This window comes from Meriones unguiculatus, chromosome 2 (genome assembly GCF_030254825.1).
Source record: "Meriones unguiculatus strain TT.TT164.6M chromosome 2, Bangor_MerUng_6.1, whole genome shotgun sequence".
Lineage (NCBI taxonomy): Eukaryota > Metazoa > Chordata > Mammalia > Rodentia > Muridae > Meriones > Meriones unguiculatus.
The window spans coordinates 53268506-53284008 of record NC_083350.1 but is presented as its reverse complement, the minus strand read 5'-3'; the positions used below and the strand labels follow the sequence as shown (position 1 = coordinate 53284008).

Here is a 15503-nt window from a genome sequence, read left to right as displayed (position 1 = left end):
ACCCAACAAGCTAATCAGCTAATATGGAAACAAATTTTAAGAAAAAATATACAAAGCTTCATTTCTGAAGAAAAGCATGACAATGGCAAATGAAAACTCCTTAACAGCATTTAGTTTTCTTCCTGCTCTTTTTTATACTCAAATGTTTGGGTTTTCTTTTCCCTGAGAAAGGATCTTCTATATATAGCCTGTGTGACCTTGCCTCCTGCTTGAAGAGATCCTCCTGTCTCTGTCTCCCAAATGCGCAGATTACAGGAACATGCCACCACATCCAGACAGAATTCTTTCCCTTTCTTTCTTTTTTTCTTTCTTTCTTTCTTTCTTTCTTTCTTTCTTTCTTTCTTTCTTTCTTTTTCTTTCTCTCTCCTCTCTCTCTCTCTCTCTCTTTCTCTCTCTCTCTTCAGTATGCAGGGCCATGTGCATGCTGGGCAAACTCCACACTAGCTACAGCCCCAGCTCAGCTTCATAAGCATGGCTCTTGGTGCTTGAGTCCACAGTGAAACTAAATGCTCAAAAGCTTAACCTGACTCAATTGAAGCCTTTACCTTGTTGATGCTGTAACACTGTCTGATTCCAGGATGTTTTCAGTCATCCTGAGCTGCAACACTTCAGGCATGCCATCTGACTTGTCTACACTTTCTTCTGGAAGCTCATCTATATGTTCCAGCTTTTCATCTTCCTCTTCTTCCTCAGAAAGTTCATTAACCTACATAAAAAGGAATTTCAGGATTAAATTTAATAAATCTTATCTAAAATACACTACTCTAAAAAATATATTGTACATGCAAGTAACTAATCTTAAATTTCATTTCCTAATACCAATCTCTCATACAAAATGCCAACTTTTTAATATCAAAATAAAACTATAGAATAGGGAAAACATTTACCCAACATGCACAATGCCACAGGTTCAATCCCCAGGACTACAAAACTAAATAGATAACAATAAAAATACACAAGAATATGTATTTATATATGACAAATGTAACTTTTTATGTCACACAGCATTTTGATGCAGGATAAATAAGAATATAATGTCACAATCTATAAAAAAAAGCCTGCATATAACAATAAGGCTGTTTCATTTTTGCTGGTCATGGCAACACATGCCTGCAATCCCAGCACTGGAGAGACAACAGTATGTTCACTGCAAGTTCCAGTTGGCCAGGACACATTAAGACCTGTATCAAAAAAATTTTCTTTTAAAGCTTCATCTTCTAACTACTTTTATAAATCTAACATGAAAGATTTCCAATTCCTTTCTCTATTTTCTAGGTATATAAACAAACCATTTTAATATTAAGTGTAAAAAAGAGGGCACAAAAATCCCAACTTGGGTGGAACACATCTGTAAGCCCAATAACTGGGAGACAGAGGCAGAATAATTAAAAGTTCAAGGTCACCCTACATAGGAAGTTAGAGGCCAGCTTAGGATATATAGGAAGTTAAGAAGAATATTATTGAAGTGTTGCTTTTGGCTGGCTGACACACCTGTCTTTAGTCACAGCGCTAAGGGGGCAGAGAGAGGTAGATCTAAGTTCCAGGCCAGCCTGATCTACATAGTAAATTCTAGGCAAGCCAGAGACACACAGTGAAACCCTATCGAGGAGAAAAAGAGGGATTGATGCTTAAGGTTTAGATTGTTGGAAAATGTCAGATAATTTCTGATTACATTTTTTTCAAGGAAAAAAAAAATGGAACCCTAGCTAGTGACATAGCTCTGTGGTAGAATACTTGCCTAGCATTTGTAAGGAACTGAGTTCAGTCCCCATCATTGTTCAAAAAGATGTAAAATAAAATCCTGAACCAAAGAACTTAAGATTTTAACTATTAAGCAAAAGTTGTAATTATATTTTTCTATTAAGATTTATAAAATGTCTCCATCATCAAACTGGTTATATTAAATAATCACTACCCAAAACAAATAACAAAAACCACTAAAATGCTAAAGAATCTATTTTAAGGCTATCTAAAAGAAGCAGTCAGATAATGGTGGCACAAACCTACAGCAGTTTAAGCCTGCCTGGGCTTCCACGGTGACTTCTAGGCCAACCTGAGCTACTCTGTTTCAAAAATAAATTACACCAACAAGAAACTATGTATAAATAACCTAATAACTTTTTAAGTTAATACTAGTCATTAAAATACTGAGCAGCACATTCTGCGCCACAGTCTAGTCAAACTAGCCGGAGAGAGTCCATTACAGAAAACCACAACTGATAAAAATGCAGAGAACAGGTGACCCCGTGGTGCCAGCCCCATCCAATACATTTGTAACACAATTCCTGCACCTAAAGCTCAGCACTGGAGAAGAGGGCACAGGGATTGTAAAAGCCAGAGGAACAGAAAGTTTGCTGTGAGACTGTGTCTCCTAGAAATGTCAGGCACTACACCCACAAAGATATCAACATGGCCGCTTAAACAAGACTATACAAACCCATGTGGGAGCTTTTAAACAATAACTGGTATCATTTGTCAGATGAAAATTCAACAACAGTTAATAGCTGGAAGATACAGCTCAGTGATTGGCTGCTTGCCTAGCATACCCAAGACTCTGGGTACAACCTACCGTACTTAAAAAATAAAATAAAATACAATAAATGGCTTCAATTTGTAAATATACAACAGATTCCATTTAATTTGTTGTGCGTATAAGTGTGGTGCCTCACCTACCCCATAAAACAGTAATGAAAAAAACTTAAGGGGCAGTGAGCTAGACAGATAGCTCAGCCGATAAAGGCAATTATCATCAAGCCTGTCTAGATGTCCCTTAGTTTGTTCCGCAGAGCCTATATAGCAGAAACAACATCCCCAAGTTGTCCTCTGACCTCCACAAAGCACTGATATCCACATCACACACATACACAATAAATGCATCTAGAATTATTTTTAATTTAAACAGACTTCTTATTCAGCCCACCTATTTTAGTTAAAAGATACTATTTTAACATGCATCACTTTTCTAAATGGGAGACTAAGAGCAGCTTGGAGGGTAAGGGGCTTACAGTGCAAGTATGAGGTAGAGTTCAGATTCCCAGAAGCTCTGTACAAAGCCAGGTAAGAATGGCGGTCTGCCCGCAATCCCAGTGCTCAAGACGAAGAGACAGGCTTCCCAAAGCAGGCTAGCTAGCTAGATTATCCCAAGTCAGTGAGCCCTGGGTATAAGCGAGAGACCCTACCACAATATGCAAAGTGCAAAGTAACCAAGACACCAATGTTAACCTCTGGCCTCTATACACATGGGTATACACACATGCATGCACCTGTGCAGTGCGCCCATGTACATACGACCACATATGCATGACCACATATGCATAACAACACACATACATACAAGCTGATATAAAGCAATTTTAGGAGAAGGGGAGATGGCTCAGTTGGATTCCTCAGCTGGCCCAACCGGCACACAATACAGCATTAGGACCTCAATCTGGATCCACAGATGCCACAGAAGAGCCAGACATGGGAAATTTAGCCCTGGGGATAGAGTCAGCAAGATCCATCCCCAGCACACACTCAACAGCTAATCTAACCAATCAGCAAGCACCCGATTCAGTGAGAGACCCTCTCTCACACGGTGGGGCGCAACAGTGGAAAACACCCAATACTGGCCTGTAGCTACACACATACATACATACCGCACACACAGAGAAAAAATTAAAAATAAAAAAATTAAAGAATTATTTTTAAATTCACTGTTTCTATAGACAATAGCTCCTGAGTACACTGAATGTATCATATTCAAGTCAATAAACCTTACATAACTGGCAGTCTCCAATATTTTCATCAACATTATTATAATCAACTAAAAATATACCCTGTAGGATTTTCTTCTCCTCAATTCCAATTCCTAGTACAATCAATGGAACTTCCTCCAGTAATAACGGACTCAATTACTCAATTATTTAGAGTAAATGAGGACATAAAGGAGTAAAACGTCCTCTCACTCCACATTAATCTAAAGTTCCTCACCTTGCCACCTGACCTTCTCTGCTCAATAATTCCTGTGTATTCATAAGTTATCTTCAACGTGTCCTATACAGCTGCCGTAACTTCACTAACGAAAACCCTGACCCATACTTACATCTCTTCTTTCTTTGACTGTTGTAATTCCCCTCTCTAGGGCCTTGTGAAATGCCTGCTCTCCAGGCTCCAGACCGTGGAGAATGCTGCTACCTGCCTTCTCAAACGTATAAAGAAACATAATTATCACTTCCCCCTTCAAACCACCCTACTGGATTTTCATTTATTTAAAGAGCCCATTCAAAGTCCACTTGACTCTGTCAAGTCATTTCTCAAACATTCCCTATTCATTTCAACACAGACAAGGACTAAGACTAACCTATTACCTTCAGAAGAGTTTAACAACTAAATACCTGGGCTACTGGGATGAAACTCCCAAACAGTGCTGAGTAAACTTGGCCTCCTTCAATTACCAAAATTAAAATGAAAACCAAAGCTCTACCAGATTGCCATGCTTACAGGTATCTTTAAATATGTAAATGAGACATAAGAAGTATTTACGTAAAAGCAATTTAAACACAACTGCTCTGTGTTTGAGACTATATTCCTTTCCTCGAAATATCAATTCTACTAACAAGTCAAGCTGAGGTTTAGCAAAACTCCTTAAAGAAAAACAAGCTTCACAAATCTGTACTTTCGTTACTTGTAACCCACTTTAGTCAATAGGTATTTTTTTAATGAGTAAGAAAACAGGACTGGAAAGATGGCTCAATGGTTTTAAGAGTACTGACTGCTCCTGTAGTACCCAGGTTTGATCCCCAGCACCCATGTGGAGGCTCACATTCGTATGTGACTCCAGTTCCAGGAGATCCAACACCACCTTCTGGCCTCTGAGGGCACCAGCCATGCTCACGGTGCATAAACATACACCCACACACATAAAAATTAAATATTTTCTCGAAAAGATCCCAGCAATTAGCAACTGATAATTAAACATACATCCCTATTTCAAAACCCACATCACTACCGTGTTTCTTGGAGCTATTTTGCTAATATCTTTTCTATCCATGAGCGAACAACAGAATCCAATATTTCCTCTCTTGCTTAATTTAAGTATCATCCTATGTAATATAAAGCACAATCTATTTTAAAGTCAATTTTTCTAATGCTTGAAAATATAAAAATACTGACCCAATACATATAGACATATAGTTCAATACATTCAAAGAAATCACGGGAAAGATGACCACAAAATTTTATCACAAAAGAAATCATAACCAAGGCATACACTGCAAATTTTAGGAGTCTATGAATATTTGATCAAGTTTTCATCATCAATTTCTAAAGAGTCAAACATCTTGGAAACGTAGGAAATCAATGACCCAAACATACACACACTGCTAGTTTATCCTAAAAAGCCATTTATTTTAATTTTAAAAAAGCTATCAGAATAAAATGTAATTTAAAGAAAGATAACATACAGAATTCCTTAACAGATGGATTTATAACCATCAAGACATTAAAGCTGAAGGTCAACCAGGCATAGTGGTATATGCCTACAATGCCAATACTGGAAAGGAGAGGCCACAGAATCAGAAGCTCAAGGCAAGCCTTGGCTACACAAGGAGTTCCAAGTCAGCTGGGTTGCATAAGACTCATACGGGAAAAAAACAAAACCAAACACCATTTACGATGCAGCCACCAACCTGTCCTCTTGATACTTATTTGCAAACAATAATCATCTGGAGCTAAGTGTGGTGGCACATGCCAATAACCCCAGCAGTCAGGAAACTGAGGTAGGGCGTCAGTAATTCAAGGTCAACCTATGCTACACAGCCAGGCTAAGACCCAACTGTGTGCCACATGAGAACCTACCTCAATCAACTAGCCAGCTGTGGTGGGCACATGCCTTTAGAATCCCAGCACCCAAGCAACACAGGCTAACAGATCTGTGATTTGGAGGCCAGTCTGTGGTGTACAGGTAGTTTCAGGCCAGTCAGAGATATACAATGAAACCCAAAAAAAAAAAAAAAAAAAGTCCAAACAGATCTCTAACTCACCAATTCTAAACCCAAGGACTCTCAATTAATAATGGCCTCACATAACAAACAAACAAACAAACAAACCTGTAATTATTCAAGCTCTATCTAACATTACTATTCCATAAAGGAAAAAGAAATCAAGTTTAATGTGGGCACTAACGATATAACTCAGCTGTCAGAATGTGCACAGTACGCCATAAATCCACATGTAGCACTGAATGCCTACAATTCCACCAGGGAGGTAGAAGCAGGAGGACCAGAAGTTCATGTTCATTCTTGTCTACATAGCAAGTCTGAGGCCAGCCTGAGCTACATGAGATCTTCCCTCAAAAACAGAGAAGAAAAATCAGAATACAGCTAAAACAACAGATATTAAGAGCCAGGCATAGTAGCCCACACCAGTAATCCCAGCACTGGGAAAGCTAATGCAAGAAGACTATTGACAATTTAGGACTAGCCTAGGCTACCTATTAAGGTCAAAGCCAGTCTGGGCTAAGACTGGCTTAAGACTCTTATCCTCACACAAACAATAAAAACCAAAAGTAAAACAGTCCAAAAATCAATACATAAATAATGGATTGAATAATATATTACAGTCACAGAATTTAAAATTATCCACTAGCCAGGTGTGCTAGAATCCCAACACTCAAGAAAAAGAAGTTCTCTAGATTTCAAGGGTAGCCTGAGCTACACAAAATAAACAATTTCTAAGTTAATAGTGGACCTGGGGGATGAAGTAGAAAATAATTTCTACCACGTACTCTGACTTTTTCCTAGCTGAACATGTATCTCAATAATAGAATGCTTACCGAGCATGCTCAAAGCCTAGGTCCAATGCCCAGCACTACAAATTAATAAATAATAACGCTTTCTGCTTAGTACATCAACTGAGATCAGGAAGCAGAGTAAGGGTATGAAATCCAATCATATGTCACATGAATGTATAAAGCATTAATTACAAAAGATAATCAAAGGAACAAGCCTAGTTTAGTAAGTAAATTCCATGTAAGTTTGTGTCAAGCCAATAAGAGCATTTGCTTATAAACAAGTATTCTCTAAGAAACAGAATGTTAAGTATGCTCACCTGCTCAGTAATTGAACTCAAATCATTTGATGAAAAATCTTCCTCTTCATTCTCAAAAAACTCATAGTAATTTTCCAAAAGCCCCGCCATTATCCTGCTCACAATTTCTTGCTCTTTCATATCTTCCACATCCGTGTAAATGCTATGAATAAAAGCTTAAATTGATCTGAGTTCTTAAATTAATTACAGATAAAATGAGAAAAACCATCGATGAGTCACTTTATGAAACTGAGCAATTTATGTCATCATTCTATGCCTCAGTTTTCCCATCCGTAAAACCTACCTAATTTGTACCCTGAACACAGCAATGCTGTGAGAATTAATCAGATATATTATAAAAAATAATGGTTCACCAAATCATCCTATGATCCTTGGGAGACAATTTAATGATTCCATTTCACAAATCCAATTTCTAAAAAAATTACACAAAAGTTGTGAAGTAACTTACTGGAAGACATCTGGACCAAAAACAGCAGCCAAAGAATTTGCAGACCAAATTTCTTCATGATGTGATGCTACATTGGCTAAAAACCTACACAGAAACTTTAATAAACTGTAATTAACAGGTGGAAGCTGTTGCAAGAGGAACCTCAATTTTCTTCCAAATTCATCTTCATTATTATAATCTATAAAACATAATGACAGGTTTTCTTAATGAAGTAAAGCAAAGCTCAGATACATTGCCAGGTTCACATTACTCCACCCACATTGTCTTTTACTACAACAATTCAAAACCTCTTCACTTCCTCTGGAGAGGCCAAAGGCCTTGGAGGCTCTGCTTCACTTATTAAGTAAAACGAGTTTAAAAAGGGAGCTGGAGAAAAGGGACTCAGCCTCTTAATTACTGTAGGATGTTTTCCTCACCTATTACTCATGGGCCTGGATTCTCTAATTTTTCATCATACTATCTCATGCATGACTATACCTGTGTTTGCAACTAATGCCTACTCTAAGAAGTCAAAATACACTGACCTGCCAGTCAACAAAAACTACTAAGAAACCATCAACAATCAAGTTATCAATGACAATTTTCTACATGGACAAATAAGAAAATAAAAGAACAGGGTGACAGGATTTTCTTCTCTCTTGGCACTTGGAAAAGACCCACTAAACATAGTAATATAGTGCAACTAAACTGAAAGGTCTTCCTGTCTCTCACTTGGTAGGCCAGATTGGCCTAACACACTCACAGGCAATCCTCCTGCCTCAGTGCTGGGGTACAGGCATGAACCACCATACCTGGCTCTGCTTTCTTTTCTTAACAAGTGAATGGGATCACAGAAGCTAAGCCTTGTGTTTGTTATGTCAATGAGTTTTTACTAAGAGAAACTAGACTTTTAAAAACCCTATTAATGGATAATGGTCTAATTTTGGAGAATTTCTCAGATAAATGAAGTAATCAAAATAATTTATTACTTTCATTATTTTTATTTTTCTGCAGGCATTATGTCCTTTCTTCTTTACTGATCTTCTTTACTTTCCTACAATTTTTGTTTGTTTTTTATTTTTTTCAAGAGAGGGTTTCTCTGTTTAGTCCTGGAACTCACTCTGTAGATCAGACTGGCCTCTGCCTACCCGAGTGCTAGGATTACAGGCGTGTGGTACTGAGACCAGCTGGGTAAGCATTTGTTAACTTCTGTGAAGAATTTTCACAGAGAGAGAAGTGGCTTAATGGTTGGGAGTGTATGCTGTTCAATCCCCAGATGCAGAGGATCTGCCGCCCTCTTGGGACTCTGCAGGAACCTACACTCACAGACATATATATATATATATACACACACATAGTTTTAAAAAATAATAAATCTTCCTTAAGTCACCTACACTAACTAAAAGCAAAATCCAATTAACATTAATTATAAGTGACATCTCCAATTTATCATCATATCTCGCACCCAAATATTTATTTTGTATTTATCATCTACTTCTCTATATAGCCCCTTTAAAACTTTGGCTCAGAATGGAGGGCTAGGCTCAGCACCTAAAAGTACTTGTTACAAAATCTAGTAACCTGAGTTCAATTCCTTGAGTGTTTGGCTTTCCAGAACCCATGTAAAAGTGGGAAGCTGAGGAACAACACTCAACGATGTCCCCTGATGTCCATACAAACACAGTGGTACTTGTGCACTCTTACACAAACGCATACATCATATATACAGAAATGCATACTTAAAAATTTTAATAAATACTAAAGACCCAAGAAATCATTATTCCCTTAACTCTACCCATAGACCCAAAGAACAAACAAGAAAATAAAAATTAATCTCTGATATACTATATGAAACTAACCACATATCAAATTTCTAAAAGGTACGGACTATTAAAACTATACATGACCAATAATACATGACCAATAAAAATCAAACTGTTACCTTGAGAAAGCTGCACCAAGTGAATATGCAAGCTGCCAGGTATGACAGGCTCAGGGAGCTCCTGCAGGAAAAACCTAAGGAGACTAATGGCGGAGGGGACGTCCGCTTCCTTAACCAAATCCACCTCTTCTCCACTGTCGTATCTCTGCCGAAGCCACTCCACTGTCTCAGCATTCCCATTGACTTGAAACAGCCCTTGTTGCTCCAGACCTCCTATGTTAGTTCAAGGCAAGAATTAAGCTGCACCTTTAACTTCCTGGCCACATATGTTCATTCTCATCTCAAAATTCTCATACTTTTGGAAAGCCTTTCTTGGCTCCCCAGATTTGACTAAAAACCAAATTGGTCAGCTAACAACATAGTACTATCTCTGAAGGATATTCTATTTCATCCCCCCTTTATATCCATTTTAAAAATTCCTATTACCCCCACTAAAAATGTTCTCAGCTGGGAGACTGCCATTTCAGGTAAATCAGTTTAAATAAAAATATACTAAAGCCCTAGAGTTTATATTGTTCTTCATGTTTTGCACTATCCATACTAAAAAAAAATAAATCCAAAATCAAAAAGCATAAGTTGTTTTTATGACAACAGAAGCTAGCCCTCCAAATAAGGAAATGTATACCATGTTCCTCAATATAGTCCACAACGTGGCGGACTATGAATGGAACCTCATTGTCTGGATGGCCTCCCTGCTGCAGCTCATCAAGTGGAATTCCAAATATTTTGTTAGCAAGATCGGAGTTGCAGTTACTCAAGGAAGGGGAGGAGCTCTTCCTCATATCTTTTTTGCAGCCAGAAATCAAAGCTGTCTTTTCTGCCAAATGAAAGACAAAAAAGGAAATAGAAAAAGGGGGGGAAAAAAGGCTATAATAATTAACAGGTGGCAATATGAGTAAACACATTATTAAAGAAAAAATTCTTTCACACCTGAATGTACACTATTTAAATATGTTCCAGTTATCAGGCCCATGATACAGTCTACAAATATAACTCAGTGTAATTAGCCAAGCTTATCTCTATTGCAGACTCTGGTCTGAATTCCCTGTCTGAACACAGATCATCCAAAACTTTTTGGAAAGTGACATTACTATCCTAAGACAATTAAGGGCCAATTGTGGCCCCAAGACATTCACTCTGAAAGCATAGTGGCCACACAGTTTTTACCTGAAGCCAAACCCAATCCCCTCCAAACCCTGCAAACATGAGCCCTAAGTACACAGATGAGGTGGGTGATCAGGACCACAATCAGCTTTCTTATAACCTGACAGGCTTGTTCTGAGACATGGCCTCAACATACAGCTCGGGGTGGCCTTAACCTCAAAATCCTCAGCCTCCCAACTGGGAGGACACAGCCATATGTAACATGCCTCACTAAACATCACTTCTTATAAAGGCCTGATAGGAACAAGAATAATCACTTCTTATTTCTATACGAGCAGCTATAACTCATTTTTTTTCCCTAAAAAGAAAAATGTTTAGTTCTAAACTTCAACTTTTAATAAAGAAAAAATTCCAGATCCTCAAGGTAATTCAGAAAAAAATGGTTGTCTTAATTTTGTTGGGATGGTGGTCAGGCAGTAGTGGTGGCACATGCCTTTAATCCCAGCACTTGGGAGGCAGAAGCAGGCCTATCTCTGTGAGTTCAAGGCCAGCCTGGCGTTCCTGAACAGAAACCCTGTCTCAAAAAACAAAAAACAAACAAGCAAACAAAATGTAGGATGGAGATCAGTAAAGAAAGGAAATAACACCTCAGATAACTGTCTCCAGTATGGAAGTATTAAATAACAAGTCACCCAAACAATTAACTAGTACCAATAAAAATCCATTCTCTAAAAAAAAGGAGAAAGGGCTATCTTTAAAAGGAAGAAAAACTTTTCTAAATACTGATACTCCAGATCAAAGGTGAATCCCAAGATTCTAAAGTTTAAAAAAGTAAGACTGAATCAACTGCTAGATCAAGGGCTCCATGGCCTAACCAGGAAACAATCCAATCCAACCAATTTCAGGAATGACCGAATTTAAATTAGGAACGAGAAAACATCATAGATTTACACAGCCTTAGAAAAGAACATCTACTCTTGGATACACTTAGCGCCAGATAATACAAAACCTCAAACTAATCAGCTAATCACATGAACATGAATCACTGATAGAAAAAAAAAGTGAGAAAAATTAATAGCAGCTATAGACAGCAAAGTCCAAAAATCGCTGTAGGTTAATAAAGCATTACCACTAAGAAAGCTTACCTTTGAGCACTTAAACACCTAAGTTTAAAAAACGTCTTCTGCACCAGCTACCCTCACTGAGCAAGCATCCTTCTGTCATTTATGGTTGTTTGAGGTTATGGCAGAAGATCAGCCTGTAGTTCCTCATTGAAGAAACGCAGAACTCGATCAGTACTTCAGCAGTTAATCTACAACAAGAGAAAACAACTGTTTCAATTCTCACGTCTTTATCTGTGTGTGTGTGGTCCTTCATTACTCTCCATCTTAGTTTTAACAGTCTCTCACTGAATCTGAAGCTTAGCCCTTCAGGTAGACTAACCAGCCAATGAGTTCCCGGGACCCACCTGTCTCCACCACAGAGTGGTGGGGTTACAGGATCAAGCAACTATTCCTAGATAGGTGCTGAAGAAAAATCTTTAAAAAAACAAGCAAACAAACAAACAAAAACCCCAAAAAAACAGGGTCACACTATGTAGACCTGGCTGGCCTCTCCTTGCCTCTGCCTCCCTAACAAATCTAATCATTCCAATGCACAAAATTTCTCAACTGTTTTCCATTACCCAAAACTCTGTATTTAGGGGGGAAAAATTAAGAGCACCTATCGACATGTATCTTGTATTTCTAAAGCAGAGTAGTGAATAGCGTAACATACACAGCGATACCACATTAAAAACCTTAAAGAAGTAGAGCAGTGGTTCTCAGGGTTGACCCTCTAATACAGTTTCTCATAAAATTATCTCATTGTTACTTCACAACTGTAATTTCGCTACTGTTAGGAATCATAATATAAGGTTATCTGATATGTGACCCCCCCAGGGGGTCACAACCCACAGGTTGGGAACCACTGGGCTAGAGAGCTAGCTTAGTGGGTAAAGGCACTTCCTGCCAAACCTAATGACCTGAATTTGACCCTTGGGACCCTTGGTGGAAATCGAGAACCAACTCCTGAAAGTTGCCCTCTGATACCCTCCTCACACATAGACACAGTGGGGGGGGGGGGGGACAGAGACAGACAGAATGAAATTAAAACTGTAATAATAAAGCTGAGTGTGGACGCATACGCCTCTGGTGGCAGCACTCAGGAGGCAGCAGCAGATGATCTCTGCGTTCTAGACCAGCCCGCTCCACAGGGTGTGGTCCAGAACAGCCAGGGCTACACAGAGACTGTCTTGAAAAAAACAAAAATAAATAATAACCTATCTTTATTATTTTTGAGATCAAATGTGAGTGTGAAAGAGGAGAGAAAGAGAGAGAGAGAGAAAGGGAACATATGTCTGAGTGTGCCTGCAAAAGCAAGAAGGCGTTGGATCTCCCCGAGCTGGAGTTACAGGGAGCTGAAGCCACCCAGTGTGGGTTCTTGGAACCTAACTTAGGTCATCTGCTAAAGTAGCAAGTGTTCTTACCAATCTTTTTTGTTTCCTTCTTCCTAGAGACAGTCATTCTATATAGTCAAGGCTGACCTCAAATTCAAGATCCCCCTGCTTCAGCCTGACTGCTGTGAAACTATACTTCGATAGCTTATTTTTTATTGGTCTTTAATATAAAACTACAATGTACTTGCTTTTAATCAGAAAAAGGTATTAGACTATAACTTACTCTAGACAAATGGGTTCCCAGAGATGGAAACTTTTCTCATTTTACACAGCTGGTAAAAGTTCCTTTGGAATGAAAGGAAGGAGGGAAGGAAGGAGGGAAGGAAGGAAAAGTTGGGGGCTGAGGAAAGAGCTAAGTGCTCACCCCTAAGAATGAAGACCTGAGATCCACTCCCAGCACCCACATAAAAGCCAGGTGTGGTGGCATGGCCACGTAATCATGGCAAGGACAGGCAGAGATCCCTGGGGCTCGATGGCAGACCAGCTGGCCTAACAGAGCCTGCAAGCCCCAGCTCCCAGTAAGAAACTATCTCAAAAAGCAAAGTGGGCTCCCGAGAAACACTCTCCAAATCGGCTCTGGCCTTCAAATGAAAACTCACACAGGTACACTAGTATCCACATCCACATGCACACACCAAACAGGCACATAACAAAAGTGGCACTGACCTAACATGCCTAAGGCCATGGTTTCCAGCCTAAACTCCACAAAATGAAAAAAAAGGTAGCGACCAAACTTGTTTTGTGAATGTTGAACTAATCTCAACAACAAAGATTATTTCTTTTTTTTTTTTTTTTTGTTTCTACTTCTAAACTAACCAAAAATAGAATCCAAGTATTTGAACTGATTCTATCATTTCCAGTACTTTCCAGTTCACTACCCCCTGGAATCCTCCAACCATCCCATGAAGTGAGGAGGAAAAAGAAAAGGCTCAGAGAGCAGAGGAACCTGGTCAGGCTCCACAGGTTGTGACCAAGAGCTGCACCTGGCTTTGAAGTCAGTGTCCTTTCCAGCTAACAAACACAGACCCCACCGACTCTGCTGCTTCTCCTTGAAATGTACCAAACCGCAGAATGATTTCCATTTAATAGATCATGTAAAGCAAGTTTTGTATTAAAGTGGCATGTTATCACGTACACTCTATTCCAAATCCTTCACTGTTCCCATTTTAGTTAAAATCAGCTACTAAAAAATTAGACTACTGTTTTCTCTTGGATAAGTCCCAATTCATTCAAGTTTGGGAAACACAAACTGCAGACAAGTTCATCTATACATTCCATACTTCCTTTTTCTAGAATAGTAACTCCTCCCACAGTCTTAGCATGCTACAAAATTATTTTATTAACAAAAATGTCTGAAAAAAACATTTACTCATTGATTAAAGTAGGGTCTTCATTTCATGGGAAAATTAAATATATATATACATATGGTTTTTGAGACAGTGTCTCAACTATGTAGCCCTGGCTACTCTGGAAACTAATACATAGAACAAGACTGGCCTGGAATTCCCAGGGATATGCCTGCCTCTACCTAAAGAGTACTGGGATTAAAAGTGTATTAGCAGCTGGGCACAGTGGCACACGCCCGTGATCCTAGCACTCTGGGAGGCAGCATCAGGCTGATCTCTGTGAGTTCAGGGCCAGCTTGGTCTACAGAGTGAGTCCAGGACAGGCAGCTACACAGAAAAACCCTGTCTCAAAAAGCAAAAGTAAATAAATAAGATAAAAACATATAAAATCAGCTCCCTTGCTGCTTATTGCTATTCTTTTATTACTATTCTTTAAAGCGGAATGTTATAGAAAAATTAATTTGTAGTAATTCATTCATTTTCAGAAATGTTAGGTTTTCAAAAAAAAAAAAAAAAGTATAACTCATAGAAAATAAAAAGACTAACTACACCCACAACCGAACAAGGAAACAACGAAGTTAAAAAATGGTTATGGATTTGAGATTTCTCCAAATATCCAAACAGTAAGTGTGCTAGTTTGTTTTTGTCATCTTGACTTGAGGCCAGGGTCATTCGGAAAGAAGGAACTTCAACTGAGAAAATGCCTCCACCAGACTGGCCTATGGGCAAGTCTGTGAAGCTTTTTTGCTTTTTTTATTGATATTCGAGAATCCAACCCACAGATGAGGTGGGTGCCATCCCAGCAGGTGGTCCTGGGTTGAAAGGAGGCTGAGAAAGCCAGGAGACAGGAGCAGCATTCCCCGGTGGCCTCTGCTTTAGTTTGCTTCAAGTTCCTGTCCTGACTTCCTTCAAAGAAAGATTTCGACCAGTAAGAGGAAATAAACCCTTTCCTGCCCAACCTGTGGGTGATGGTGTTTTATCCCAGGAGGGCAAACCTAACTAGGACATAGCATGGAAAAGCTGTCCCTGGGCCATTGTCCCTAGGCTCAGTGAGTGAAAGTACTTGCTGCCTTGCAAGCAGAGTTCAATCCTCAGAAC

The 15503-nt window shown here is 38.9% G+C and overlaps 1 protein-coding gene across 7 annotated transcripts in view; it reads right to left on the bottom strand.

Moving 5' to 3' along the window:
* Nucleotides 1-15503, bottom strand: part of Fam13b (family with sequence similarity 13 member B) — a 69360-nt gene that overhangs the window by 36167 nt on the left and 17690 nt on the right. For 6 of the 7 annotated variants that reach the window (XM_060377470.1, XM_060377469.1, XM_021641453.2 and 3 more), the window contains exons 2-7: nucleotides 11708-11874; nucleotides 10084-10275; nucleotides 9459-9671; nucleotides 7538-7715; nucleotides 7090-7231; nucleotides 546-706 (exon numbers count right to left, since the gene is read on the bottom strand). In XM_060377470.1, the coding sequence (XP_060233453.1) occupies nucleotides 546-706; nucleotides 7090-7231; nucleotides 7538-7715; nucleotides 9459-9671; nucleotides 10084-10240 (851 nt within the window). In that variant the 5' untranslated portion in view covers nucleotides 10241-10275; nucleotides 11708-11874. The remainder of the gene's footprint in view (nucleotides 1-545; nucleotides 707-7089; nucleotides 7232-7537; nucleotides 7716-9458; nucleotides 9672-10083; nucleotides 10276-11707; nucleotides 11875-15503) is intronic. The other variant, XM_060377472.1, reaches the window with a different exon arrangement.